The sequence below is a fragment of the Lissotriton helveticus genome, chromosome 3_1 (assembly GCF_964261635.1).
Source record: "Lissotriton helveticus chromosome 3_1, aLisHel1.1, whole genome shotgun sequence".
In the NCBI taxonomy this organism is placed as follows: Eukaryota; Metazoa; Chordata; class Amphibia; order Caudata; family Salamandridae; genus Lissotriton; species Lissotriton helveticus.
The window spans coordinates 958,459,633-958,486,525 of NC_136061.1; the positions used below are offsets into that span (position 1 = coordinate 958,459,633).

The following is a 26,893-nucleotide window of genomic DNA, read 5'->3' on the forward strand; positions in this document are numbered from 1 at the left end:
TGGATGGTAGAGTGGGTGGATTGATGGATGTCAGAGTGTATGGTTAGCAGTGGGTGGATGGATGGAGAAAAACATGAATGGAGTGATGGAAAGAAGGAAGGAAGGAAGGAAAGGCGATGGTAGGAAGGATGTAAGGATGGATAGATGGCTGGCTTGGAGAATGAAGGATGCATCGACTGGTCATCCAAAAAATGGGTGGATGGATAAAGGAGGAAAAGAAGGAAAAATGCATGGGTGGAGAGAAGGAATTTAGACGGCTACAAGAGAAGGAAAAGAGAAGGGTGTGTGACTGTTAAAACACAGAACGAACTACAGAAGCAAAAAATACAGAAATCATGTAAAGAAGGAAGGAAAATAGGCAGAAAGTATGATGGAGAGAAGGAAGAAGGGAATATTCAGACTTTAGAATTAACACAGAAGGGAGAAGCCAAACATGACTGCTGACCTCTCTTGCTGCACATGCTGCATCTGCGTCGTTTGGCATAAAGTGTGTGGGGGAGGGCCCTATATTTGTTGGCTAATCCCCAGCTCCTGACTCCCTGTCTGTCGCCCTCCATACTCCCTCATGATGCCCTGTGCCTTCTCTGACCACAATCCCCTCTGTGTGTATGTGTGTGCTGTTCTGCATCTACACAGCTCCTGCCACGCCACAGGCTGCCCGGTGATTGGTCTCTATGCCTGTCTCTCTCCCACCCTGTGCTGTTTGCCCCACCACTCTGCAGTAGCCTTGCCCTACCTCTGCTTTTGCCCAGTGCTTATCGCCTCTAGTCACAAGGGCTGCCACGGATTGTGCCCGGCGCACATAAAAGGCCAGTCTGTGTTCTTGTTAGAGAGCATGTGTGCGCGTGCATTTGTGTGGTGTGTGACAGAGAGAGACAAAGTGTGCAGTTGTGGAGTGTGTGAGAGAGAGAGAGTGGGTGTAGTGTGTGACAGAGAGAGAAGGTGAGAAAGTGTGTGGGCACAAACGTGTTTGTGTGTGTGTGAGAGACAGAGTGTGTGTAGCATGTGACAGAGAGATTTTTTCCTGTTGGTGAATCTCATGACGTATTGTTTACAACAAAAAATTGCAGTGTTGTCACTGTTGTGTGTGGAGAAGGGAGGTTTGGCCTGTGGAACCAGCCTGTGCCCTATGCTTCAGGATAGCAAGCAGACATCCTTGTGATGCAAGCAATAAACAATAATAAACAAGCAATGCTCGCTGGAAGCCTCGAGCTAGCTCCTGGGGTCGAGCGGTGGCTGCGCACGAGCACGCTGCCATGCACACGTAGGTACAAAAAATGCGCGCGTATGTGCACAAACATGGCGTTGGGCTGTCCACATGCGTGTGAATTTTTTTGTCCCTAGGCGTGCATGCTTAGCTTTGCAGATGGCGAGAGCAGCCATCTTTGTCCTTTCGGAAGCGCATGCATTCAGCTTTGGCTGAATCGATTCCAAAAGGTCCTATCCATGGCAAGAGAAGCACATGCTCTGCTTTCGCCAGGCGAGACCTAAAAAAAACGAGTCTATTCACAAAAGACCTGGGAAGCAAGTGCAGAAGAGATGTGTAGGGGAGACAGTAGAGTAACCAGCGTGCCATGGGCCCTAGTGCTGGGAAGGAAATGGGCCCCCTGGCAGCTGTATAGATTATGCAATACAGCGACAGTCAGAGGTCAGTGGGCCCCTCAGGCGTCTGGCCTCGGTGTCCATGACTGGCTTTAGGACGGTGTGACCAATGTGACCGCACTGGGCGCTGACCCATGGAGGGAGGCGCTGACCTCAGGGGGTGTGCTATGTTCAAAAATAAATTATGATTGGAGAGAAGAGGGGCACTTTTGCCCAGTGGTAGGAGGTCATGGTGGTGGGGGTGCCAAAAATGATTGTCGCACAGGGCGCCACCAGCCGGCCCTGTCGGTGTCACTGCACCTGCTGCACCAGTGGAAACCACGCCTCTGGGAGGAGAGCAGAGATCAGCTGAGTTCCTTTCTGGCAGTGTAATTGAAATACTTGGGTGGCTGGGTGTTGGAAAGGGGTTTGACTGTCAAGTGGAAAATGGTGGGAGCGGTTGTTCATAAGTCGGGGTACGAACTTCTTTGAGACTGAGAGGGCATTAAAGATGGACGTACTAGTGAGAAACCATGAAAAAATGCAACAATAGCAGTAGATTTTTTTAACTTTACATTTTTTTCTTTTTTTTATGGTGGCTGCGTTTATAAATTATAACTTTTTGCCCATTTTGAAATTCAGATTTGACAGATCCTTGTTTGATGGATTTTGACATGGGCATGCAGTGCACGGAATATCAGGTTAAATGGTTCTTTGACAACAAGCACGGGATCTGCACCCAGGTTTGGTATGGTGGGTGCGGCGGTAATGAAAATAGATTTGATACAGAAGCTGAGTGCCTCAGCAGGTGTTTGAAGCCATGTAAGTACCACACGGGTGCTGCCACTTTCATTTGTTTAACGTTTACACACAAAGTGCACCTAACCAGACAGCCCAAGCTTCCCTGATCCCAAAAGATGCATTGAGAAATCTTTTAATTCTTCCAAATAAAAAAATTCCTTGAAATTGACTTAGACTGCTCCTAGATCCCCCTGTGATCTATCATATTGGCCCGCTTCCTCTCTGAATTTATTTATACAGCATTAAATCTCCCTGGAATGGACAAAGATAATGTAATGAGCAAATAACATGTGTTAGTTGCATTTGCCAAATGCACAAGTGCATTCTGGGGAGCTACATCTCTGTATTCCTTTGTGCGATCTTATCCAGTAGGATCTCAATGGGTCCACAGTTCCACAATCCACACTTGGGCTGCCTGCATATTAAACAAACAAAAATGCAGATATCCTTGCAGAGATTCAGTGGAGTTGTGAGGTAATGATGTACACTGGAGTGATTAAAGGCATGCAGTGGACTGGGGAGGTGTGGAAGGTTAGTTGAAAAATACATACAACGAAAAAGCATTTGATGTGTGGGCAACATGTTTGTTATTATTCTTTTCCCAGTCTGAACCAGGTTGTTCATGGAAATATCCATCTTGCAGTCTATCTAGAAGGTACTCCTTTTCAGAGCATTTTCACGCACCTTAAGTAAACTATGTAGCACATTAGGTTGGATCACCCTTAAGAGCTGTTCTGTTTCTCTTATGCTGTTGACTATGAAACAGTAATCCAGGGATAGGCCTATAGCTGCAGACAATCACTGGGGCAGTGAATACATCTACTATGCTTGCTGTCACCGCATACTGAAAATTGTGGGAAATGTCTCTTAAAATGGGTGCCTTTCTGACTGACTCAGATGCAGAACAATAACAAATAGGGCAAGCATTTCAGAAGCACAGGCCTGCACGATGAGAAGAAAATGTAAACTCTGCATACTGGCAGAGTGGTTCTCTGGGATTTATATCCTGTACAGGTGCTGTATTCTTCACAGATGTGTCTTTGCCTCACAACTCCACTACATTATTGTTTCAACTCAGTTTGCTTCTTTGCCTGTTGTGGAATCAGACACCAAACCAGGAGTAGGGGCTCTTTACACCTGCTTGCGCTGTGTGTGTTCACTTGATGAATGAGGCACAGTAGCCCCTTTGTTGGTGTAATGAGATGTTATGGTGCTGTAATTTCAGTTAATGTTGTTTATCAATAAGAACATAATGCAACTAGCTTGTACACGGAGTATTGTGCCTCACCATTGGCCTCAATGTCATCATCCAATCAGAGTACTGGTATACCCAGTGCTGCCCAATTGAGGATATGCCTGCATAGAATGAATGTTCACTATGGAGATGCATTGCTCACACCTCACCACCGTTGTCTCCCGCAGCAGCTGAGAATGTCCTCGTACCATTGCCAGAAGTAGAGGGAATCTCATCTTCAGGTAAAAGCCCAGCCAGCTTCACGCAGAGCCAAACCCTGCCAAATGCCTGGATGCTTGAGCAGCCCGCTTGCCTATGCAGGAATAGGTTAGGGTGTTTTTAACTTGCCTCTGGCAGGCACAGCAGTGTTGTTGTGGAGCGCATGGACACCCCGACTGCATACAGACTTACAAATGCCCAGGGAAAAGGAGCCCGCTGCGCTAAGCTTCCACTCTGCTTCTAGCGTCATGCTTATATTAATGGATGGCAAATCGCTGCTTATGCTCCTGCCGAGCTTGCACAGCATTTGGAAAGTTATATTGAACTGGCAAATTATAGACTTTTACGAACACATTGTGATTATTGCTCTATTGAACCCATCATTCTGACCCAGGATTGGTCTCTAGCACGTTAAAGGCACCAACGCTTGTGTCCACTCTTTAACCTGATCATCCTCTCACAAATGTCAACCCATAGATCCAGTCGCCTATCAATCAAGCATCCACCCACACATTTCCACCATTAACGCAATCATTCATCCACACATATCAACCATCACCACACTCCACACACAGAAGCACAAGACATACACCCACCTACAATTGTCCTAATATTTATCCAGTTTTCAAATCTATCAATCTGGTCCTGCTCTCATACATGTATCCAGCACTCCATATATCTACCCTTGAATGTCTGCAGTAAAAACCAGCGAAAGAACCGAGGCATATATTCATCAGGAAGCCACATGGCCAGCCACAATTATCTATGTGTCAATCCAGTCTTCCCCCCATTCATTTGCACCCATCACCTCCATCAGCCATCCGTGGATGTATCTACCATAACCTCCTACCTATATGCAGAATTAAACCATATGTGCACTTAAGCATTTCCAGGCCTGTGTCTACCCCAAACCCCCAAAACCCTTCCCCTTATGTTTCCATGCTAAACATCTAAACATCTACCACTAGATGCACAGGCCAGTCATCATAATCATGAATTAAAACATCAGGTAGACAACAAATTAAATCACAGCTAGTGTTCTATTTCTCTCATCACCTTTCCTCAATACCCTTTGTAAAATATATACAGCTCTGATTATCTTCCTGAGCAACGTACTTTTTTCTTCCTTTATTAACTTTTCTTTCAAAATAATTTCTTTTTCTCTTCCTCCCTGATCTTTTGCTCCTTTTTTGGTGCCCCCTTGTAGCGTCTCCCACCCATGACCATTCCTTCAGCAACTGCACTTATATTCATCAATTCCTCTTGTACAGTACTTTCACACCTCTGTTCCTAGCTTCCATCATAAATTATATCCTGCAGTTTATCTCTTTCCTCAGCTCACTTGGGAAAGTGTGCTCATCCTTTCCCTCTTCGCTCCGTCTTTCTTTTCTTGAATTCGATTTGTATATTACCTTCATCCCTTTGTTATCGCTCTCCATTTTTCTTCATCTGTTACTTTATTGCCCTTTTGCAGTACACACACTTCTCGATTTCTGTCTTCCCCATTAATTTCTTCCTTTATTTCAAAATCTCTTCCTTATATCATATTTTTCTTCGTTTCTATTCATGCAGTCCTTGCTTTGATACTACCTTTTAGAAATGTACAATTAATGGTATGTTTCAGTGCATAAGAAAAGAGTTTCTTCACCAGGAGACCTTCTCTAAAGTCACAAGCACAAAACACAAACAAAGTAAATAGGCCTGGCTTTGACTTTGACTAGACCTAGTGCAGGACATACAAAGCAGTGATGAGCCATGCACATCCCTTTGGGGGCAAAACAATGAACATTTCAAGGGAGAGGGCAACCCAAGGAACCATCCCGGGCTACACTGAAAGTAAAGAAATATAAAATCTAAAGGACCTGAAAGCAAAGCTCTTGTACATAAACATCCTACAACAACAGAACAGCATACTGCTGCAGACCAGGGACCTATGTTCTGATATTCTGAAAGGCTTTTAAGAGGCATCTTTTTCAAGTATATCACCCACCTCCACTAAGGATCTCCCAATTCCCTCTTCCCTCCCAGTCCCTCCAAATGAGATTTATAGTCTCCTCTGAAGATCATAGTTCACAAACTTGATTTGTCCCCTGGCTTCTATTAAGCACTCCTCATTCCTCTTATTAGGGTTGTCCTCTACATATGTATGCCATCCGGGGCATCCCATTGAAAAAATTACAATCTTCATAACTCACTGTTAGGGAAATTGAATTCCTGTGATTAATTCTTAGTACTCTAAAATGGTTGTATCTGAATGCGTTCACAGGCATGTAGCTCTTTGAAACATGTCTTGTTGCATCTTCCTGATTCTCATTTCACATCTTGGTATGAGGTTTCTTGTGGAATACCTGGATAATGGATGTAGTTATCCTAGGGAAGTGTAAATCACAAATCTTCCTGAGTGGCTGACCCTTTCTAAAGGTGGCTAGAAATGAAAGACAGTAAAAATTGGATTCAATTCTGAGTGGTGCCAACTAAGCATGGGCGGATTTTGCGGATCCACGATTCACGAATTTGCGAATTCACTGATCGTGGATCCGCAAAATCCGCGGATTTAGCGGATCGGCGGATTTGGGGGCGGGGCTTCCTCGAGTGTGTGGGCGGGGCCAAACGGACGGGGCTTCCATGCGAGCGCACATGCCTCTTGTGTGTATAAAAGGTCAGAGACCGATCAGAGCAGCAGATTAAGAGACAGAAGCCCCTGGTCACAGGAACAGCACGGGGATTGCGCTCGTGAAAGTCAAAGATGCAAATGCCTCTGGCCAGCATCACAGCGGATTTTCGATGGTATATTTGGGAACAAGGCACATCTGCCCAGCCTCCCAACGCTCACGATTTTTTTTGGGCTGATGAATGAGTCACTGCATTTGCGCTTCAACTAGTTCCAGCGACCAAGTGTGTGTTACTATGCAATCGCGCCGAAGTGCGCAGGGGTCCCTTGAGTGAAATGTCCATCATAGTGGGTAAATGGCGGGAAGACGGTGCACACCTCGAGTGTGTGGGCGGGGCCAAACGGACGGGGCTTCCATGCGAGCGCACATGCCTCTTGTGTGTATAAAAGGTCAGAGACCAGCATCACAGCGGATTTTCGATGGTATATTTGGGAACAAGGCACACCTGCCCAGCCTCCACAACGCTCACGATTATTTTTTGGCTGATGAATGAGTCACTGAATTTAAGCTTCAACTAGGGTACATGCGTTATTGATATCTGCAAGTGTTTCCTGTTGAGGTTTATTTTTTGTGCCAGGACGGTCGTGCCAGAATGAACCCTGCCCTTCATATTTATTCAAGAAGACACCATGTAAATAATTTACGATGGCGCCGGCAAGCTGCCAGCGCCATCCTGCAAAAGTTACTTAATTAGCTTCAACAGGAAGCTCCAACTGATACAATAAAGCAGGCGCTCCAGCCCCTGCTTTATCTTATCTGTTAGAGCTTCCTGTCGAAGCTAATTAAGTAACCATTTGAGGATGGCGCTGGCAGCTTGCCGGCGCCATCGTAAATTATGCAGGCTTGAACTTTTGACCGCAAAATCCGCTCCGATCGCGGATTGCGGATTCTCGGTAAATTCGCGAGAGTTCGCGGATCGCGGATTTACCGAAAATCCGCAAAATCCGCGATCGGAGCGGATTTTGCGCTCATGCTTAGTGCCAACAAAACATAGATACCTCTATAAATCTCATGCCAGCCGTTGGTCTCCAAAAGATTTAGAATACTAAGTAAACAATGAGACTTCAAATCAGGCTGTCTGTATTTTGCATTTTTCTTCACTACAGAAGAGCAACCTAGTACTGATCCAGAAAGCTAACATGCCCACAATGCTTTACAAGGGAACAAGGGGGAGCAGATTCTTTCTCACTATAGTGAAGCACAGAAGAGTTTCCTCTGTTTGCTTTCAAACATAGCATCTTAGAGGGAAACATGAGAATGTGGTAGTCCTCCGAACATTGCTTCAGAAGTCTTCGAATTTGGAGTTTCTTCAAGAGGCCATGAAAGCAGAGTTTACTTACGTTGAACCTAACTTCTGATAGATCTTTTTTCAACAGAAGAAATTCCAATTTCATGAATCATTGCACCTGGAGTCAGGTAAGCGCACCCATAGGATGCAATTTTGTGACTACGTGCAATGTTTCTGAGATCCTTCCTGTCCTATTCTTCTAGTGCCCTAGCGATGCACTAGTTCTGTCAATTCAAGACGCGCATCAAACAGCCTGATGTGGCTTCCAGAAAACCGTCTGGAAATTCACCCTCTGGATCTAGAGATTTTTAGCAAGGGTTTAATAGAGTGCTGATATCCCCTTTCCCACTGCCGTTGGGTACACTGACAACAGAGTGCGCTTGCAGATAAAGAGAAATATTTTTTATAGCTTTCATTTTTAAAAAAAAATTCCAAAAGCTAAGGCAGGCTAAAAATGTTTAAGACAAATGACAAAAAACGCTCCCTTCAAATATTTCCGAATTTCTTCTAGGGAAGGAAATAGGGTTTGTTTTTCGACAGAGCATGCGCTGAGCATCATCTAGGAGCTTCCGTTGAACGAGTAAACAAGAGGTGCTGTCTACCAACGCATATAAAACACAGGGGCATATTATCAAGGGGGTTTATCTCCGCTTTTTTGGCTTTAAAGCCAAGGAAGCGGAGATAAAATTATCTTCCTATTACCTAGCTGTCGCTAACACCAGTTAGCGACAGCTAGTAGGAGATAGCGACCATCTTGGGCCCCACTTTGCATGTCAGTGATATTTATCACTAATGACATGCAAAGTGGGGGTGCCAAGATGTTAGCGACTGGAAACAGCCGCTAACATCGCTATCTCCTATTACCAACTTTTGGAGATATTTGCGCTAAGCGCGAATATCTCCAAAAGCTAACACCTGCCCTGAGCAGTTCTTAGCCATGTTATCCAATGGACGGTGGATAACATGGCTAAGAGCATTAGCTCGGTAATGCATGAATATCGCTGACTTTTCAGGGATATTCATGCATTGCGGCCGTTTTTTATCGCATTTGCGATAAACCTGGGTAATACCAAGGTTTATCTGCGATAAAAATCGCCGCAGTTCAGCGGTAAATTTTTGTCTCTAACCAAGCAATAGCGATAATTATCGCTATTGCTTGGTAATATGCCCCAAAGAGTTTTGAACACAATGCCACTGGGCATTGACTAAATGACAGTAAGTACTGTTGAACTTCCTCACTGTCAATTCTCCGTTTACCTCAAAATTCTGAAATATTCCGAAGTTTTGATATTGTCATTGGCACATTGGATAGTGTAGCAAATTAGTCAGTGAAATGTGCGTGCCTTCAGGAATTAAGGCTGTTAAGATTTTGGAAAGACCCGGAAGGAGTTACTGCAGTCAGTGGAGACAAGTGGCAGGAGAGAGTCAAACCCAAAAGTCAAGTTAACAACAGATTCCACAGGCAGAAGACACGTGTCTATACTTGTGGGCTAATAAGGAGAATTATCTCCATGTACAAGGACCTCCGTTGTCCTTGTATTCATGATTTGAAAATACTCATTCATCCTCAGGAACAGCTCAGGCAGGCAGTTTTTTAAAGCCAATGAGATGCTATGACTTAACTGCACACACCCAAAGTAACCGAATGCCTCATAAAAACCCAGAATCACATGAAATCATTGGTGCTGTTATTTCTACTTTGACTTTGAGTGTCAGTGAACTTTTTTTTGTTTGTTGACATGCCATGTATTTGTGTGGCAGCACTGGTCGTATGATCCTTCATATTACTACACAATTCCAAAGTCCAGTGGCTGTGCTCTATCTTGTTGTCTCACACTTTAAATAGTGGACTTCAGTGTCCATTAGCTGGTTGGGGGCACTCGTCATTTTAATAGACCATTTCACATCATCGAGGTTCTAACAAATGGCTTAGTCATCAGATTGCGATAGGTATATCATCCAAAAAAACATAATATACTGCATGTCCGTTTGGGGACCTGCCTCCTCATGTTGGAGAATAGTCACACTTACAGAAGATACCTAGGCCCACACTGGGGGCACAGTTATTACTAGTAAATGTGTTTTAGTTTTCAGTGTGTTTTTGACATATTGGGGAGGGAATATGAAGGTTATCCTGACCAGAATATCATGGACCAAACTATCGACAAGTAACCATGTATATATTTTTTATACCTAATTTCACAAATACATGCCTTGATGATATACATATTTTCAAGGTACGTAGATGTGGAGGTGTGGAGTTAAGAATAGCAAATCTATGCATCCCTCGTTGCACCTAACTTCTTGATAATTTGGACCTCAATATTCTGGTCATGCAATTGTGTGACCACGATACTCGCTCCACGATATTTCATACTACAGTCTTCATTTTCCAGTACTCAGTCGTTCCACTGCAGGTGCAGCCATTATTGAAATGCCTGCGCATGTTTGAGATGAGAAACAGATGGACCCCATATGTGGCCTGCGTGCATTACGCAGCAACAAGGGCAGCTTAGAAGAGTTTGTGTCTCAAGAGCTTCACCCTCCTTGGATTAATAAAATCCAATCAGAAGTCAGCCATGACCTGAATCCTGCGTCACTACTTCTGAATCTGTTTTTGCACACAGCTGTAGATGAAAGTAAAATACATCCCAATTACGCTTTCTGAACTGAACCCAACTGCCTAACCATGATCATAGAAGCTACCTGGCGATGCACCAGTCTGGAACGTGAGAAACCGAGTCGGTGTGTGCCACCGAAGGGGCGCCCTGGTTGCTCCAATACTAAAACCACCGATCCCTACCAGTGGGCCCTTTTGCTCGTTTTGGTGGCTCACATTCCAGAATGCAGCACACTTAATAAGAGGAAATAGCAAGAAGAAATAAAGATATTTTTCTTCATTACCCCATTACCTGGGGTTGCTTAGCTTTTTGAAGCATTCCCAGGTATACCAGTAATGGCAAATCTAGAAATGCGCCAGAATCCATGGGTGGATGCCTGGGAACACCCTTGCTCTAGCCATGGAACGCCTCCTTGGAGCAGAGTAAGACAACATTGCAATTTGAGCTTTGCTGTGTCACTGTAGAGTTATCAATCAACTTAGGGCCATGCAAGGTGGCCTTTTGTAGCTTGATAACTTCATCATTGCATCACCCTTGTGTCCTATTGCACGATGGAAGGGCAACGCAACACTATGATAAATTTGCCCCTTTATGCACAATTGTTCAAGGTTTACATGGTGCCCACCAGCACATTGTTTACACTCTGCCCACTCATACAAGATGTTTCTGCTGCCTACCCTTCTAAGTTTCCAATATTGTCTGTTAGTGCCAGGATCTCATGCGGGCCAGCAGTGCAGCCTCTTTAAGATGGGCGCTACAGCCAATTTATAAAGCTGACTAATGGTGCAAGTCTTCCTCACAGCCGACCAGCTCCTACACTGCCTACCTGTGCAAGCTTCTCCTACTGCCCATTACTGCAAGCGTCTCACTCTGCTGACAAGTGCGACTGTCTCACAATTTCAACCAGCACCAGATCCTTTTACTGCCTCCTGGTACAAGCTCCTCGTGCTGTCCATTACTGCAAGCTTCTCACACTGTCCATGAAAAGCAAGTCTCCCACACTGTTCACCGACGCAAGTTTCCTAAACTGCCCAGTGGCGCAATCTGGTCAAACTGGCAACCAGTGCTAATCTAACTTGCTCAGGTGGGAGAGGGAGGAAATGAGAATCCAAGCCCATCCAACTGTTAGCCTGTCATCGAAGGCGCGACTTCAGGGCACCTTTTCCGAAGTATCTTGAAATAATGTTGATGGCAGATTGGTGTCCTGGGAGAGTCCTTGTGAAAAGTGTAGACGCTCTGCTGCTTATAGGTGGGTGGAGAATGCAGCTACTTTTCATCTATATTTATGTATGAGACAAACAGATTTCTGTCTGTTAATCTGGTTTGAGTTAGACTTGAAGGAGAGCCAAACATACATTACTGCTTGTCATTCTCTGACTGCAAACTAATCCTTTCCATGCTTTCTTTCTTTAACGGCACAATTTGGAAATAGTAGAGTTCGGAAAATGTAAAGCTGCATAATGAGATGATAGCTTGGTTCTGCTCTGCATTTTAAAAGGTAATAATCCTTTCCTGAGGCTGAATAAACAGGGAGACCAGGTTCGGATGGTTTGTTAGCTCATAATGCAGTAATTATCGAGTTAAGTACAAAAAGGCCAGCTTTGTAATGACATTGAAACATACTAGAACAAGGACTCACAAATTAAAGGAGCCGCGAAAGGAATACATTAATGCAGCCAGGGTGGCACTTTAGCATCAAAAATGGGAAAACAAAATGTTATTTCATGCTATGTTATGTTAAAGAATTTATAACGTGCCTACCACAAACTGACCCACCTATGGTATCCGGCAAACCCAGCAGGCTGGAGTTTGACCGACCATACAGTGTCTAGGGATCAAACTGGTGTTGAAGCTCCTTAACCCTCACAGCAAACAGGGAAATATTTGTTACCTTTAACTAGCCGCTAGGAACAAGAAATTGACTGTAGCCAAAATCCTACTCACTCAGAAACAAAGGCTGGTTGTACTAGTCGGATTACTTTATTATTCAAAGGACTTCTAACCTCAACTACCACAAAATGCCAGATCATTTGGATTCACCCTGGACATTCGGCTCCAAGTTCGCCCTCAAGGAACATGTAGCTCTAAAAACAAAGATGGCCTGCTACTAGTTCTCTTCTAAAGAAATTGACCCTGATTTTTTACAGACAGAGACTTCAAAACTGCTGTTTGAGTCCTTATACTCTTGCCTCTGGATGGTGGATGGCTTCTGAGCAGTGCTTAATTGGTGCCAGGGGTTGGTGGTGGGGTCCACCGGCACTTATTTTTGGGCACTGCCACTTTTTTTTTACTCATCTAACATTCACCAAGAGAAAAACACACAATGGGTAAGAAGGAGGAAGCAAAAGTGGGGAGAAGATGTGGCATAACAGTCAGAGCTGCCGACTTTGGAGTTGGGGAACCTGGTTCAAGTCTCTACATCAGCTCAACATCTTGATTCTAGACAAATCACTCAATCTTCCTGTGCTTAAAAAATTAAAAAACATAAAATGTTTCCTTGTTCAATATAATTGGTGCTCGTGTAAAGTGCTCCAATACCTTTGGGTCAGGTCAAGTTTGTGCTATATAAAACTGCAAAATGAATACATAAAAACTGGAAAGAAACGTCACAAGGAAGAAAGTAGGAACCTTGAAAGAGTGAGATACAGGGGCAAGGAGTGTCTGATAGTGTTTTAAAGAGGTTTGAGGTCGAATTAAGACTACACAGCTTTGGCATTCAGCGCTCTGACATTTAAACTGGGCTTTGGGTACTGCCACGTATTCTTTTTTTTACCTTATACAGACCGCACTGCAAAGGGTTACTCTTCAAAGCTAGATCAATGCTACCAATACTTGTATTGCAGTGATGTAGTTTCAACCGTTGATATGAACCCAAATGTTCCTGACCTGCCCATTGTCCCTCTACCCAAAGCAACAGAAGTGCCCCCCATTCCTCGGTGTGGACACCGCTGAGGTGATGTCAGTGGTCTGGTTACGGGTACCTGGTTTCTTGGCACAGTTATTGAAGTATACTAGAGCCACTGGGCTAGCTGTAGGAGGGTAGTGGCTGACCAGGATACCAGTCCACTCTGATGCCCTCAGATAAAACAAAAAAAGCATTGGGGTCTGTACCATAGACCCCCCTGGTCATAGTTTAGAGTTTCTAATAGCAGGGCACCCAAGGCTGTGGTGATACTTGCTACTAGTGCTGGACAAGCAAGGACAAATCTGAAGACTATGCAAGTCCTGGGGCAAGGAACAAGCATTTAAATTATTTTCTTGAACAAGGCACTCTTCTCCCAGCTACACATAGTAACAGGAAGCACCCACCGGCTCCCACAGGGGAGAGCGAAAGGGCAAAGCAGTCTCACCTGCAATGACAGTATGGAGCTTCACCATCTCTTTCGATGTTGATGTGCAAAAAGTGTCCTTATCTTGAGCTTCAAAGTGCAGTATCCCTCCACAAGCCTCAGAGATAGCTTGTTCTCGACTGGTATGCCGCCTCATGAGCTGATTCCCAGTTCCTTCCATTAGTCTGGAAAATTCCTTTCACCAGTAATCTGTCACAGACACACCTTTTCAAGTCCAAACCCTGTTCCCTCTGTTGTAGGGAGATAAACAATACAACTCTCCTGGATTCAACACCTGGATCTCAGCATCCTCAATGACCCTAATGGAAGCCTGGCCAGAAGTGGAGAACATCCTTGAACGACGATCTGGCGATAAGGCCAGACTTGTATCATTCTGTGACTGATAGGCTGATCCAATCAGAGATTCTGCTACTTTTAAACTCTGGGTGTCCCGCCAAACCTGGGGCACCTTTTCTGCTCTTCACGGTTTGATCAGTGCATGAGGTAGGCCTGTTGGCCTCCTTCACAGTCTCTACCTGTTTAGCCTATCCCCAGAAATGAATTTTAAAATAACTCCAGACCAGGAGCCCTGCCCACAAAGGGAGGGGGTTGTCCCAGCAGAAACAGTCTGATAAGAGCTAGGCCCTACCACAACCCACCAAGCTTCTACAGGGAAGAGGGAGGCGCACAGGTGAGCTGGACTATTCAGCCAAACAGACACCATCTTAGCTCCCTTTTAACAGAATGGCTTACCATCCTCACCCTGTGAACTCACTGGCTGTGATAACACACATCCCAGATATGGCAGAGGCAAAAGGAACCCAGTTAAGTGAGACTGTACACACTTTATTACGAGGAAGCGGGTAGGCAACCCCTCCTAAAGGGTACAAAGCTACAGGTACCCCCTGAATAAAGATGAATGTTGACGCCACTGTCTGTCTACCACAGCCTAGACAGAAAGGGCAGTAGCCACTCTCTGTAAAAGAGGGGTGCACTATGCATGGCCCCTTGATCTCATATGCAAGCGCTAGGCTCTCAATCTGTGTAAACACAGAGACCCTCTGTGGATACACATGTTGTCATGTTCATTGAGGTAGAGTTCAAGAGAACCTACTGCAACTTTCCGGTGGCTTGCCAGAAGATCTATATAGGGCAGGGAAGAACACTCTTCAGAGCCATGAAGAAGACTTCCCTTTCTAACATATACCAACTCACATCATTACTAGTTACAACACGTGTACCCAAATTATGTATAGTATGCACCAAAAAAGACTCACACTCATCTGGGTATCATTCAATTGTCTTCATTCACAACTGGCAACATATTAGAAGCACTTTGGGACACAATGCAGAGCTCACCAGCCAACTTGTCATTGTGGCCCAGTTGGCATTTGTTTCGTTTTATTAAAAAACCTACCAAGCTGTGTTTTCCTATAAAAGAAAAAACAAAGCCAGGATGCCCTGGGAGTTTTCTTACAGTGTGTGGGAGTCGTGGTGGGCTTCTTCATGCTGTTATTATCCATCCCTTGCTGCAAGAGCCAGGGTCTTGAATCTTGCAGTGGATAGGTCACTGGCACAGGGTTTCCGCCAGTGGAGTCAACTGAGCTAGTGGCGTTGGAAGCTAAGAGGTTCCACCACCTCTAGATGAGGCAGCAGAACTGAGATATAGTTGGATGGGGCATCTGCTAATTGAACCTCTCAGGGATACTAGCCTCATAGTTTGAAGACTAAACCCTTACAGTCTGGGGAGACTTAGGTCCTGATTTAGAGTTTGGTGGATGGGTATTCCCTCACAAACGTGACGGATATCCCACTTGGGTTGTTACTGATGCCATAAGATATAATTCACTTGTGATAAGGCAGACGGGATATCATTGGACACAAAAAGCCCCCCAGTTTGAATATTTAGCAAGTCTAAAGTGAAATTTGTAAACTGACATTTGTAAGGCCTACAAGAATAAGAGTGCACACTGCTTATCTTTCACAGAAAAATAAAGGGCAACTAAACTCACACTGATCACCTTCATCAAGTTTAGAAAACAAAAAGAATGTGCCTTTCTCCTGGTAAAGACCAATGCTGTACTGGAGTGGTGTGTTTGCATTTGTTTTCCATTTATGTATTCTATTTTTGCATCTTGTCAAGATATGTTACAAAGATGGTCTTTTATGAATTGTTGTTTTGTGCCACAACTCCGCACGCAGGTGACCATTATATTTTTCCTTAGTTGCAGTCACTAACATCTGTCAAATGCAAAAGGACGAGGGACCCTGCAGGAACCATGTGCTGAGATGGTACTTCGACTCACTGACTAAGAGCTGTGCCAGGTTTTGGTACGGAGGCTGCAGCGGGAATGACAACAGATTCAACACACAGAAAGAATGTGAAAAGGCTTGTGTTCCTGGTGAGTGGACCACAACAGTCAGCTAGATACAAGTCAAGGTTTGAGTTTAGTATGAGTGGATAATTGAGATGGCCGATATTCCATACACTCTAATACAGCAATGCTTCAAAAAACATCATAACTCTTAATTGTGTGTTTTCTCTGTGTCTTAAAGCCCCTTCCCAGTTATTTTCTTATACTTCCATTTGTCAAATATGCACATTTCTCCAGTATTGTATCTTTTTTATATTCACATGCTTGAATCTTCCCCGTCGTCATGGTGGGAGTCCCACGGTAACAGTAGAAATAGTAGTACTGAAAACAATACATAGACTTCCATAGAGAGAACATTCAATTGAGCACTCTATTGACATCATTTTATAACATCCAAAGTTCAGCCAATCACAGCAGAGTCCTCAGAGTAACCCTCTCCACAAAGCCACCACACCTCAGATTTCTTACCCCACGTCGTGTGATTGGAGTCTCTCTGAGCTCTACTCAGTGACAGCTTTATTGTTTTTTTAAATGTTTGACCTCCAGCTTTCAGCTCAAAGTATTTCTTTCTGTGACCTTCATAATGCCAGATAAAAAGGGTTGTTTAGGCCCTGTAAGTCTTGTGGCAAATCTAGACTTTTCTCAGAAGACCCCCACAAGCAATGTCTCTATTGCCTCTACCCTGACCATAAGTCCAGCGAAAGCAAATACTGCAGCACCTTCTCGGCCAAAACCCTAAAGAATAGGGAAGGAAGACTGCTCCTTTGGCTCCAGAAGAAAAAGGCAGTTTCTGAATCTGGCTCTGACACGGAGAAAAAGCCCCACTTTTCCTCCAGGAAAAGAAAGGAAGGTAGCTCCTCTTCTCATCAAGGGGACTCCAAGAGATCAAAATGATAGGAGCAGGAAAGATCTGAAGAGAAACGCCACAGAAAGCAGACAGAAGGAACTCTAAAATTATCATCTGCTCCAGTTTCTGCTTCTTTAACACCTGTAAGAGATCTTTCTTCTAATCCGTTGACGGCGTCGTCGACGAGAGCTGTTTCGGTTAGACCTGAGGTAATTCCTTCACTGTCGATGGCTGCTACAGCGACGGCGACAGTGTCGACGGTCACTATGTTGACGGGCACTGCGTCGGCGGTCCCGCTGTTAACTCTGACGACTGTGTCACCCTTGATGAGACCTTTTCCGACGATGAGACCTTCGTCGATGAGCCGTCCTCTGTCCACAAGAATTTCTCTGTCTATGACCACTCTGTCAATGACATTGTCCTCCTTTCCGCCGACGGTCTTGGTGTCAGCGTCGACACAGTCAACGGTACCGTCCACGGGCCCGTCGACGGGAGAAAAAATCCATTTGGGACTTCCTAGAGTTCAAGACTATTAAAAAATTTCTCCGCTGCCACCAACACCATCCTCAGACTCCCAGGAGTCTGAGGATGACAGCACGTTTGGCCCTGCTTGTAGTCCTTCCCGGCTAAAAGTCAAATGTCAGGACTTTGATGATGAGGAGGACATAGAGGACTTTAGTCCATCCTCGTACCTTGCAGGAGAGTATTCTTTCACTGACTCAGCTACCGTTCACCTGCTAGAATCTTTCCAAGAGCATTATCCCTATGAGGAAATGGATCCTCGCAATTTTAGGGAACCATCTATTAACGTTCCAGTGTCATTGGTAACAGACTTACGTCACATGCTAAATGACTACTATAGACGCTTTCCTGAGGCAAATACTCTGCAGCATCCTCCACCGCCTCAGCAGGCCCCGGTGGAACACGTAGGGCAAATGACTCCTAGACCCACGAGGGAAAACGTTTTACCTCCTCCTATCGTTATTCCTGATGAATCGTGGAATGTGGACCAACAACGTAGAGATACACACTGATGTTGAATCCCAGGACAAATGGGATGATTATGTAGTTCCCACACCGTCATCTCCTATCCCTCCTCCTGCTGACTCTCCCCCTGCTGACATCAGGAGCTTTCATGACCTTTTAGAATGTGCCTCGAGGTGCTTTGATCTACCCATGCCATTTAAACTTATATGACTTTAAGCCAGGCACTCAACGATCCATTAGGGCAATTACCATAGTGGATTACTTATGGCAGGAGGTATTAATACTGATGCAGACATGAGCTTCTATCCCAGTAGTAATCCCAAAGCTGAATAAAAAGTACATATCCCCAAATAATACACCCACATGCCTCTTCGGTCATCCTAAACCGTATTCAGTAATCATGCAGGCTGCTCAAAGAAGAGCTAAAAATCCGGCATCTCAATGTTCTGCACCTCCGGATAAAGAAGGACGATGACTGGACAACATAGGGCAGAGGCTTGCCGCCCTGGCTGCCACTTCTATAAGAGCCTCCAACGCTATGGCCATTCTGGTAGGTACGACAGACAGATGTGGTCAGACAGCTCTTCGCTCCAAGAACATTCTTCCCGAAGATAAGAAGTTGGAAGCAAGGGACATCTTATCGGAAGGGGTAAGAGCTTTGACTGATATGATAGAGATTGCGACGGATATCTCTTAGACTTCATTCCGGCAAATGGCAGGAGCAGCGGTGTTGAGGCGTCAGGGGCAACTAGCTTTCGTCCTGAGGTTCAGGCTAAGGTGCTAGACAGGCCTTTTGATGGTAAATGCCTATTTGGGAATCATATTGAGAAGCCCTACAATCTATAAAAAAGGACACAGACATGGCTAAATCCCTGGCAACGCTACAACAGGTCGTTTCCAGTTCTTCCGGGGCAGAGTTCGAGGGCAGTAGGCATCGAGAATGCAGTTCTAACAGCGGTTCCAACATTACCCTCAAACATCCTATCAGGCGTACAATCAACCTTACAGATCCCGCACTGCATTGTCCTATTCGCGACCCACCAGTCTTAAAGGGCAGCAATCTTCCTGAAGACAACATGATTATAATGAGAGGCAATGAGTTTCTCTAGGCCCCGCCACTACAGTCACACAACAGTTCGAGCCAACCTGCTCAAAAGTCTTAAAAAATTGGACGTCCATCTCATCGGACAGATGGGTTCTGGATATATTCCATCACAGTCATACCCTAGTGTTTGTTCAGTATCCTCCAACTATCCCTCCTCCGAAGGTGATACATCATCGTCTCCCAAATCTCAAAAGGGAAATAAAAATTATTTTCTCAAAACACGCCATAGAAAAGGTACCCTTGCGTCAGTGCAAACGGGGGTTTTATTCCCACTTCCTCTTAATATTAAAGAAGACAGGAAAATGGAGACAGGTCTTGGACCTCTGGTTACTGAACAAATTAATCAAAAAACAATCTTTCAAGATGTTGTCTCTGCAGGATATCCTTCTTCTTATGGAAAAAGGGGCTTTTCTGTCATCTCTCTATCTTCTCAATGCATATTTTCACATTCCCATTCGCCCCAAGCTTCGAACATATCTCAGGTTCGAAGTGGCGGGGTGCCATTATCAGTTCAGAGTGCTTCCCTTTGGTTTGAAGTCGGCCCCCAGAGTCTTCACCAAATGCATGGCATTGATAGCTGCCTTTCTGAGACGCTCAGGTCACCAGGAATTCCCCTACCTGGGCGATTGGTTAATAAAAGCTCCTTGGTTACAGGCAGCCAGGAACTCTACTCAAACTTGCCGGAATCTCTTCCAGTCTCTGTGTCTCTGCCTCAATCTAGAAAAGTCCTCTCTCATTCCTTCCAATTCTCTGACATTCCTAGGAGCTCGCATTAATACAAATCTAGGCAAAGCTTTTCCAACTCTCGAAAGAGCCTTGTATCTCCAGGAATTGACACACCTTCTATCATCAAAAAGGTCAGTTTCTGTCAGAAAGTACAAATCTATGCTGGGGATGATGTCCTCATGCATTCAACTAATTCCCAATTGCTCCCACTACTATTTAACATCTGCTCATAGCATTAAGCTGCCAGAATGTCAGAATCAAAATACAATCTAACAGAAACATTGTGTCCTTAATATAATTTGCAAACAAATTACCCCAATGGAGTTAATAACAAAGAATCCACACCCAGTGGAGCAATATATATGTGGTGTGTGTTGCTGTAGGTACACATGCTATTCATACTCCTGTCATTTATTGTTGGGCTCGGATGATTGCAACTTGTTTTTCTTCTAAGGCCTTCAAGTCATAACTCCATCCATAGTAAGCAATGTGGATGGGCACTGACTCCATGTTATATTGTTTTTTTCTGCTATCAGATTCGAACGTGTACTGTCAGGGTTCTGAGATTTAACCTGTTTGGTGAATCTTCAACATCGGAGAATGGATAACTGATCAGTGATAAATGGTGCTCAAGTGAATTGAGTTAAAATTGCATGCATTACCAAACTTTAAAAACTTTATTGAGTTTGGAATGTAGGAAAGTAAAAAGAGTGTGGTGCGTAAAAGACAAGTTACCAATTTAGCTCACTCATTCGTCCATGTGAGTGGTTGACATGTTTCAGCCCCATTTATATGCCCAGCCGGGTCGGGGGGCTTTCTTCAGGACCTAAGGTTGTGCAAGCTAAAATACTTTTACAACCTAAGTGGAAGTATCATTGACTCACCAATCTTGTTTGTACTAGTCATGGGTCAAGTAGCACCATTTATCACTGATCACTACTGCTATAACCAGTGGGTGTACCTCCAGGTGGAGGATAGCTACCAAAAAAAAACAATGATGATGCTTTCACGTTTATAATTAGGCGGACAATCAAGATATACCACCCGACTACCGATGTAAGTGAATGAGTGTTTTAAGACGGCCAGAATACCTGACCCTGGTTACAAAGGTACAAGTGATCCATTTACCATTGAAAATGGATTACTGTAAGGAAGCCGAATGGATCTCAGCTTCTTCTTCCTCCTCCTTTTGATCCGAATCTTCAACAGCCACACTCCGCAAAATCATCTTAGTTTGTGTTTGTTTGTTCGATTACACTATCTAGTGTACAACATCGATCCAGTCCCCCGAATGCCAGGACCAATGTGACCCTGCCTGGGGCCGTCTGCCCCATCACATCAACAACTTCCACACTAGAGAATGCAGAGCCCCACAGGGCAATGGAATGGATGCCCTCCCAGTACTACCCCTAATGCCATGCAAAGTAATGGTGGTCGGATCACCATGAGGTTTGTAACCACTGCCTTTCACCTGATAATGATTATGGTGCCTCATGTGAAACGTGCCTCGCTTTCCAGTTGAAGAAAACTCTATCGTACGGAAGGGAGAGGCTTTGGATACAGTGAAAAATGCACCAGCAGTCCACCGCCAAAACGCCAGATATCTTTGGCAAGCAGGACTCTTTTGACGCCAAGGAAGGTGGGACACCAGCCCTTTGAACATCTTGCCCCATCAACCACCGCCCAGCCCAGATTCCATCTTTTCCAGCAGCATCAAGCTAGAGAAAGAAGAGGAGCATCCCTCAGCATAAAAAATGGCAGTAACTATGAACTTCCTTGGAAAGGTCTTGATTTATGACATGTGTGGCAGTCACTTGTCTATCTCCACACACTTTCACTAAGCACTATTGTGTGAAAATGTTAGCCTACTAGCAGAATATGGTTGGTTGTCAGTCTTACAGCATCATCCACATGCTAGCCACCACTTGTACGGGGAACGTTTTTTGCAGTCTATGCAAAGCATGTATATCTTCAGCAACGCATACTACAAACAGAAATGTTATGTACCCTGTAAGCATCTGTTCGTAGTGTGTAGTGCCGTAGATTCACATACACCCCTCCTCCTCCCCAGATGCGGGTGTCTCTACTTGCAGGTCTCTGTTTTAATTATTTAACTTCCACAATACACATAGGGCTAGATGTAGGTAAATGGTATTTACCGATTCATAAATACCGAATTTTACCGATTCGGTATTTATGAATCGGTAAATATGAAGGTGTGACATGTAGGTAAAATCGGTAATTGAATTACCGATTCTTTAAAATTCGGTATTTACCAATTCGGTAAATACCGAATCGGTGTTTCCTATTGATTCCTATGGGCTGTGAAGCCCATAGGAATCAATGGGAAACACCGATTCGGTAATTACCCAATCGGTAAATACTGATTCCTGCAAGGGTGCAGGGGGTGTCACTTTGACACCCTCTAGCACCCCAAATACTGGCATGTATGCCATGTGACAGACAGACATGCCCTATGCCACATGGCATAGGTGTGCATGCACACATGTGCATGCACACCTGGATTCGGTATTTTACCACCCAATTGAATTGGGTGGTAAAATACCGAATCTGTAAGGCCATAGGGACTCTGAAGAGTCCCACCTACATTTGGATTTTTCGATTCGGTAAAATTACCGATTCGGTATTTTACAGATTCGGTAAATTTACCGATTCGGTAAATTTACCGAATCGGTAAAATAAATGCCCCTACATGCCGATTCTTAAATACCGGTCGGTAACGGCCGAAATCGGCCGTTACCGACCGGTATTTAGGCTCCTACATCTGGACCATAGTGCACAATACTGTGTTCACTCACCATGGATTCTGTGCTCATGCTCATTGCCTGCTAATAATGGAGTCACAGTGCATTCTGTGACTCAAAAGCCATTTTTCACATTAAAACAAGTGGCAAACGTCTAAGCCCAGCATTAGATGGCAGAGCATGTGAACCTACAGAACAGGCATACAATGTATTTTGTTTACTGAGTAAGTAACATTTTCCTTTTGTAAACGATATTTAGGACAATATTTCCGTCAGACAATATTTTGCTACTGATAGTTTGAATACTTAGAGCAAATTCATGGAGCATTAATTGCTAAAGAATTGATCATTTTATGATTATTTTATTTGTAATTACTGGATCCTCGTTGTTAAGTTTAATTCCGTGGGAATTAACTCAAAATTCAATGACAGTTAGACAGTTTGCACCCTGCAAGTCTGTGCAACTCACAACTGGGTCCTGATTGTATTCTCTTTCTTGGTGGTTGAGTTGCACACAATAATTCTTGGCTTTTCTCTCTGTTTCCAGCACACCTAAATCCTGGAATTGTGACAGCCATCGGAACAAAAGAATGAAAAAATACAGGGAAAAAACATCCAAACACTTACCTCTCAAAAACAAAGTGAGATCCAGGAATCTTTGCCATGCGCCACCGGGACCTGTTTCGACGCCGAGAGGGTAGAGTTTCCTTTGCACTGCACTGCCGACCCCTCACCCCTGCTTTTGCCCTCCGAGCAGACCTTGACGGAAGGACTTTGCTACACTAAATAATGATATGGTGCTAATTGTGTCTAGAGAACTGGGTGCTAATGGGTGTACACTTAAAGGTGTGCACTTTCAACAGACTCTAACATTTACTCTTTGAAACTGTCGATCACTTTCCGACTGTCCTCCGAAACCTGGCATTTAGGCAACTCAAAGTTGGGGAAGCCAACTTTCACTAAGCCCCTATTTCCTGATGACCCTTCTTCACCTTCACTTTGTGGAAAGTCGTTGTATATGCGAGTAGTATATTCTGATAAAAAAAGACAAGAAATTGCATCTTTACCCTTTTTTGTGTTCCCATGAGTTCGATCCTTCCTGGCAGCAATTTTGTGCCATTTGTAATACAGGTCATATCATTTTACAGCTGACAAACAGAAATGTGAGATTCCCGAATCTGAGTGATCTGCAGGAGAATTCAGTAAACTGGGTGTAACAAGTCACCTGCAGACCTCCTATCTCTTGTATACTCCCCAGACGATTTTATTTCTGTTTTCTGTTTTTTTTTTTTTTTTTTGGTTGGCAATTTTTCTGGGGCAGGGTGGAGGGGGTATCTCATCAAATGAACTTTGAAATAAATTCTGATTGAGGTTTCGAGTTGATATGTATTCTTTCCACAATTTTTGATCGCCTTCAACGCATGGTGTTCAATATTACACGAAGATGAAGAGAGAAGTGTGTGTAATGCACTAAAGAATAATACAATCTCTATTGTGTATATATGCATCAAAACACATTAGTGTGGAATGAAATCTCGTGTTATATGAGTTAATATGATCAGTTAAATATACCTCTCTTCTTACTGTCATTACTGTACTGTATGAGGGGATTGGAATAATTAGCTCTACACACCTGACCTGCCCAATGTTTTCGGGCCTTGGTGAAAGAGACTGTTTAGGGGTCCTAACATGAAAGTCCGAGGAAGACCAGAAGTCATTGCACACCTGTTACCCACAAAAGCATAATACCCAACAGACTCCATCTATGTATCTATGCATTTAATCCATACAATGATTAGTTTACTATTTCGAACTGTCATAGATGGATACAAACACTCAGAAACACAAATACGCAAGGGCATGCATGCAAGCAGATAGCCACTCAGACACACACATCTGTTATCAAAAGAGGAAAAGAGAACCTCCTTGAATAAGAAATAAAGCAGGGTAGAGTTTATACATTTTTTGTCTAAATTTCACAGTGTCTAGGGAATGTCATCCCCAAAAACGACAGGTTGCAAACAAATGTCTGTGACAGATTTTCAGCAGGTGTGCCTGTGCCTGGGGTCCTGTCACAAATGTAAGGCTTGCAGTGACTGCACATCAATGAACCCAGGACCACAAGGTGAAACTTTACACCGTCAAACACAAGAAAACCCAGCAGTGAGACCAATCTAAGTCATAGTCCAAGTCCAAGGTTTGGTCCTGTTCACACTCCAGGAGACGGCAAAGCCTTTCCAGGGGTCCGTCTTCATCAAGATCTAAATTATCAGGTAAGTTCAAGAATAGGCATTAAAAAATGAAAGTGGGACTCAGCCCTCTCTCACTACTCACTTTCACATGAGAAGGCTTGATGGTGGCACAAGGCTTTCGATCTTGATCTTAGAGTCAGCCGATTTCAGAACTGATCCCGCAACTGGTTCTAGCACAGCCTGCATTTCCAGGGCTGTTTGCCACTCCAAAACAGGTCAAAGAGTTCTGCAAGGCCATGCTCCAACTCTATGGATCTTACAGTGCCTCCCGGTCCGGTTTCAACTCCCCCCTTTTTTTTTTTAAAAGGAGTTTTATATAGCGCGAACTTGACCCGAATCGGGGATCAGAGCGATCAGAACGCTTTACATAGCACCAGTTGCATTACATGAGGACACATTTGTTTTTGTTAGGCACAGGGAGTAAGTGATTTGCCCAGAATCACAGGATGTTCAGCGTCATTGCTGAGACTCGGACCCAGTTCCCCAGATTCGAGGTCGACTGCCCTAGCTGTTAGGCCAACTCCTCTCCCCTCGGTGTGGACCGGCACCACGGTCCACACCAGTTTCTGGAACTTCAACCCCAGTGCCAAATCCATTGATGCCAGACAAGGAGATACCTATAGTTCTCTTTGACTACTGAAAGAGCCATGGCTCTATCTGTTCACTAAACAAAAAACACCTTTTCAAAAGAGGGTCCTAGGGAGAAATATATTTACTGACCCTGTAGTCCCTAATCCCCAAATCCTATCACTACAACACAAGAGGGGACTACCGGTCAACAAGTACAAATGAGTTTTGAGGATGAAAAAGCAAAGAACTAAGAGTAATAAACACTACCAACCCTATTAGGTTGAAATGAATCCCATCAGCCCACCAAACTGGCGGATCATCGTCATTTGGGAATGACAGAACAGAACTCGGTGTGGTCCACCTCTTGATGAGGGATATTAGTACTACACCGGTTCAAGAGATGGTAAAGAGAACCAACCAGTTCATGCTCTCAATCAGTGGTGCTGACAAAGTGCAGTGCAAAGTGAATGTGAAATATAAAATTGGTTACTAGGACACAAAAAGGTTTTAATGGAGGCTATCCTAGTATCAAGGTTAAAAACAAACGCTGATGGTTTGAAAAAATAACCATCTTATAGCAATAGGGTCAACATGTTTCCGCCAAAAAGTTAAAGTCACCTGGCTTTCGTCAGGACCTGGATATCGATACGCTACTGCAAAAATACAAAATGTGAAAACGAAAATTACAAAAGATACAGATTTCATAACACAAATACACCCTACCGGACCTGAGGAACACAAATGTGTAGAGGATTCCTTATTACTGTGGGTGCTGTGTCTTTCCTGAAAAATATATATAAAAATCTGTTGTTAGTGTTAAACTCATTGTCAACTTGAACAAACCAAAACTCATTAATATTGATTATCTCTAAACCAATAATGCCATGGGCCCTCTAGGTGGCTCCACAAATAGTATGCTATGAATCATCCTAGTAATTTAAAATGGTACTCACCCAGCATTATGTGGGAGAAAAACCTCACCTCACCCGGCAACTGCTCGGAAAGGGAGGCCCCGCTCTATTAATGAATGACAAAGAACACATTGAGTGCATCATCAATAAGTGTTCTTGATATATATGAATTCATTAAATACTTTCATTAAATAAGAAACCTTGTTGTTGAGAAAACTAGAAACAGACCATGAACCTGTTATTGGAACCAAGTCCTTAACAATAGGGGTTAAATCTGGAAACCTCACAAGCTAGAACATTGAAGATGATTAAAACCAACAACCTCTGCCTGTGATACAAAAGGCTGTATAAGAACTATCAATGTTTCCAACTCTTATGTCATGTTTACATCTGAATATTTCAATTCAGCAAAACAAACAATAAGGTGTGATTGTGTTGGAAAAACATGAACAGAATAGCGGGGAGCTAACAACAAGCTTACAGCCCCCTCAGTAAAGGCACTATTACTATCAACAAACAAACAAGCGACTAACCTGTTCGTCGGTACCTTGAGGTGTGACCAAGCCGAAGGGGAGGTACTGACGGATCAGGTCCCAACGTTTAAATAGGC

General features: G+C 44.0%; 1 protein-coding gene across 1 annotated transcript in view; it reads left to right on the forward strand.

The window, feature by feature from the left end:
* The window catches only part of COL6A3 (collagen type VI alpha 3 chain), a 261,122-nt gene extending 237,841 nt beyond the window's left edge, over positions 1 to 23,281 (forward strand). The window contains exons 43-46 of the mRNA XM_078681366.1: positions 2,224 to 2,403; positions 3,805 to 3,858; positions 15,971 to 16,147; positions 23,098 to 23,281. Of these exons, the coding sequence (XP_078537492.1) occupies positions 2,224 to 2,403; positions 3,805 to 3,858; positions 15,971 to 16,147; positions 23,098 to 23,144 (458 nt within the window). The 3' untranslated portion in view covers positions 23,145 to 23,281. The remainder of the gene's footprint in view (positions 1 to 2,223; positions 2,404 to 3,804; positions 3,859 to 15,970; positions 16,148 to 23,097) is intronic.
* The last annotated feature ends 3,612 nt before the right edge of the window (positions 23,282 to 26,893 follow it).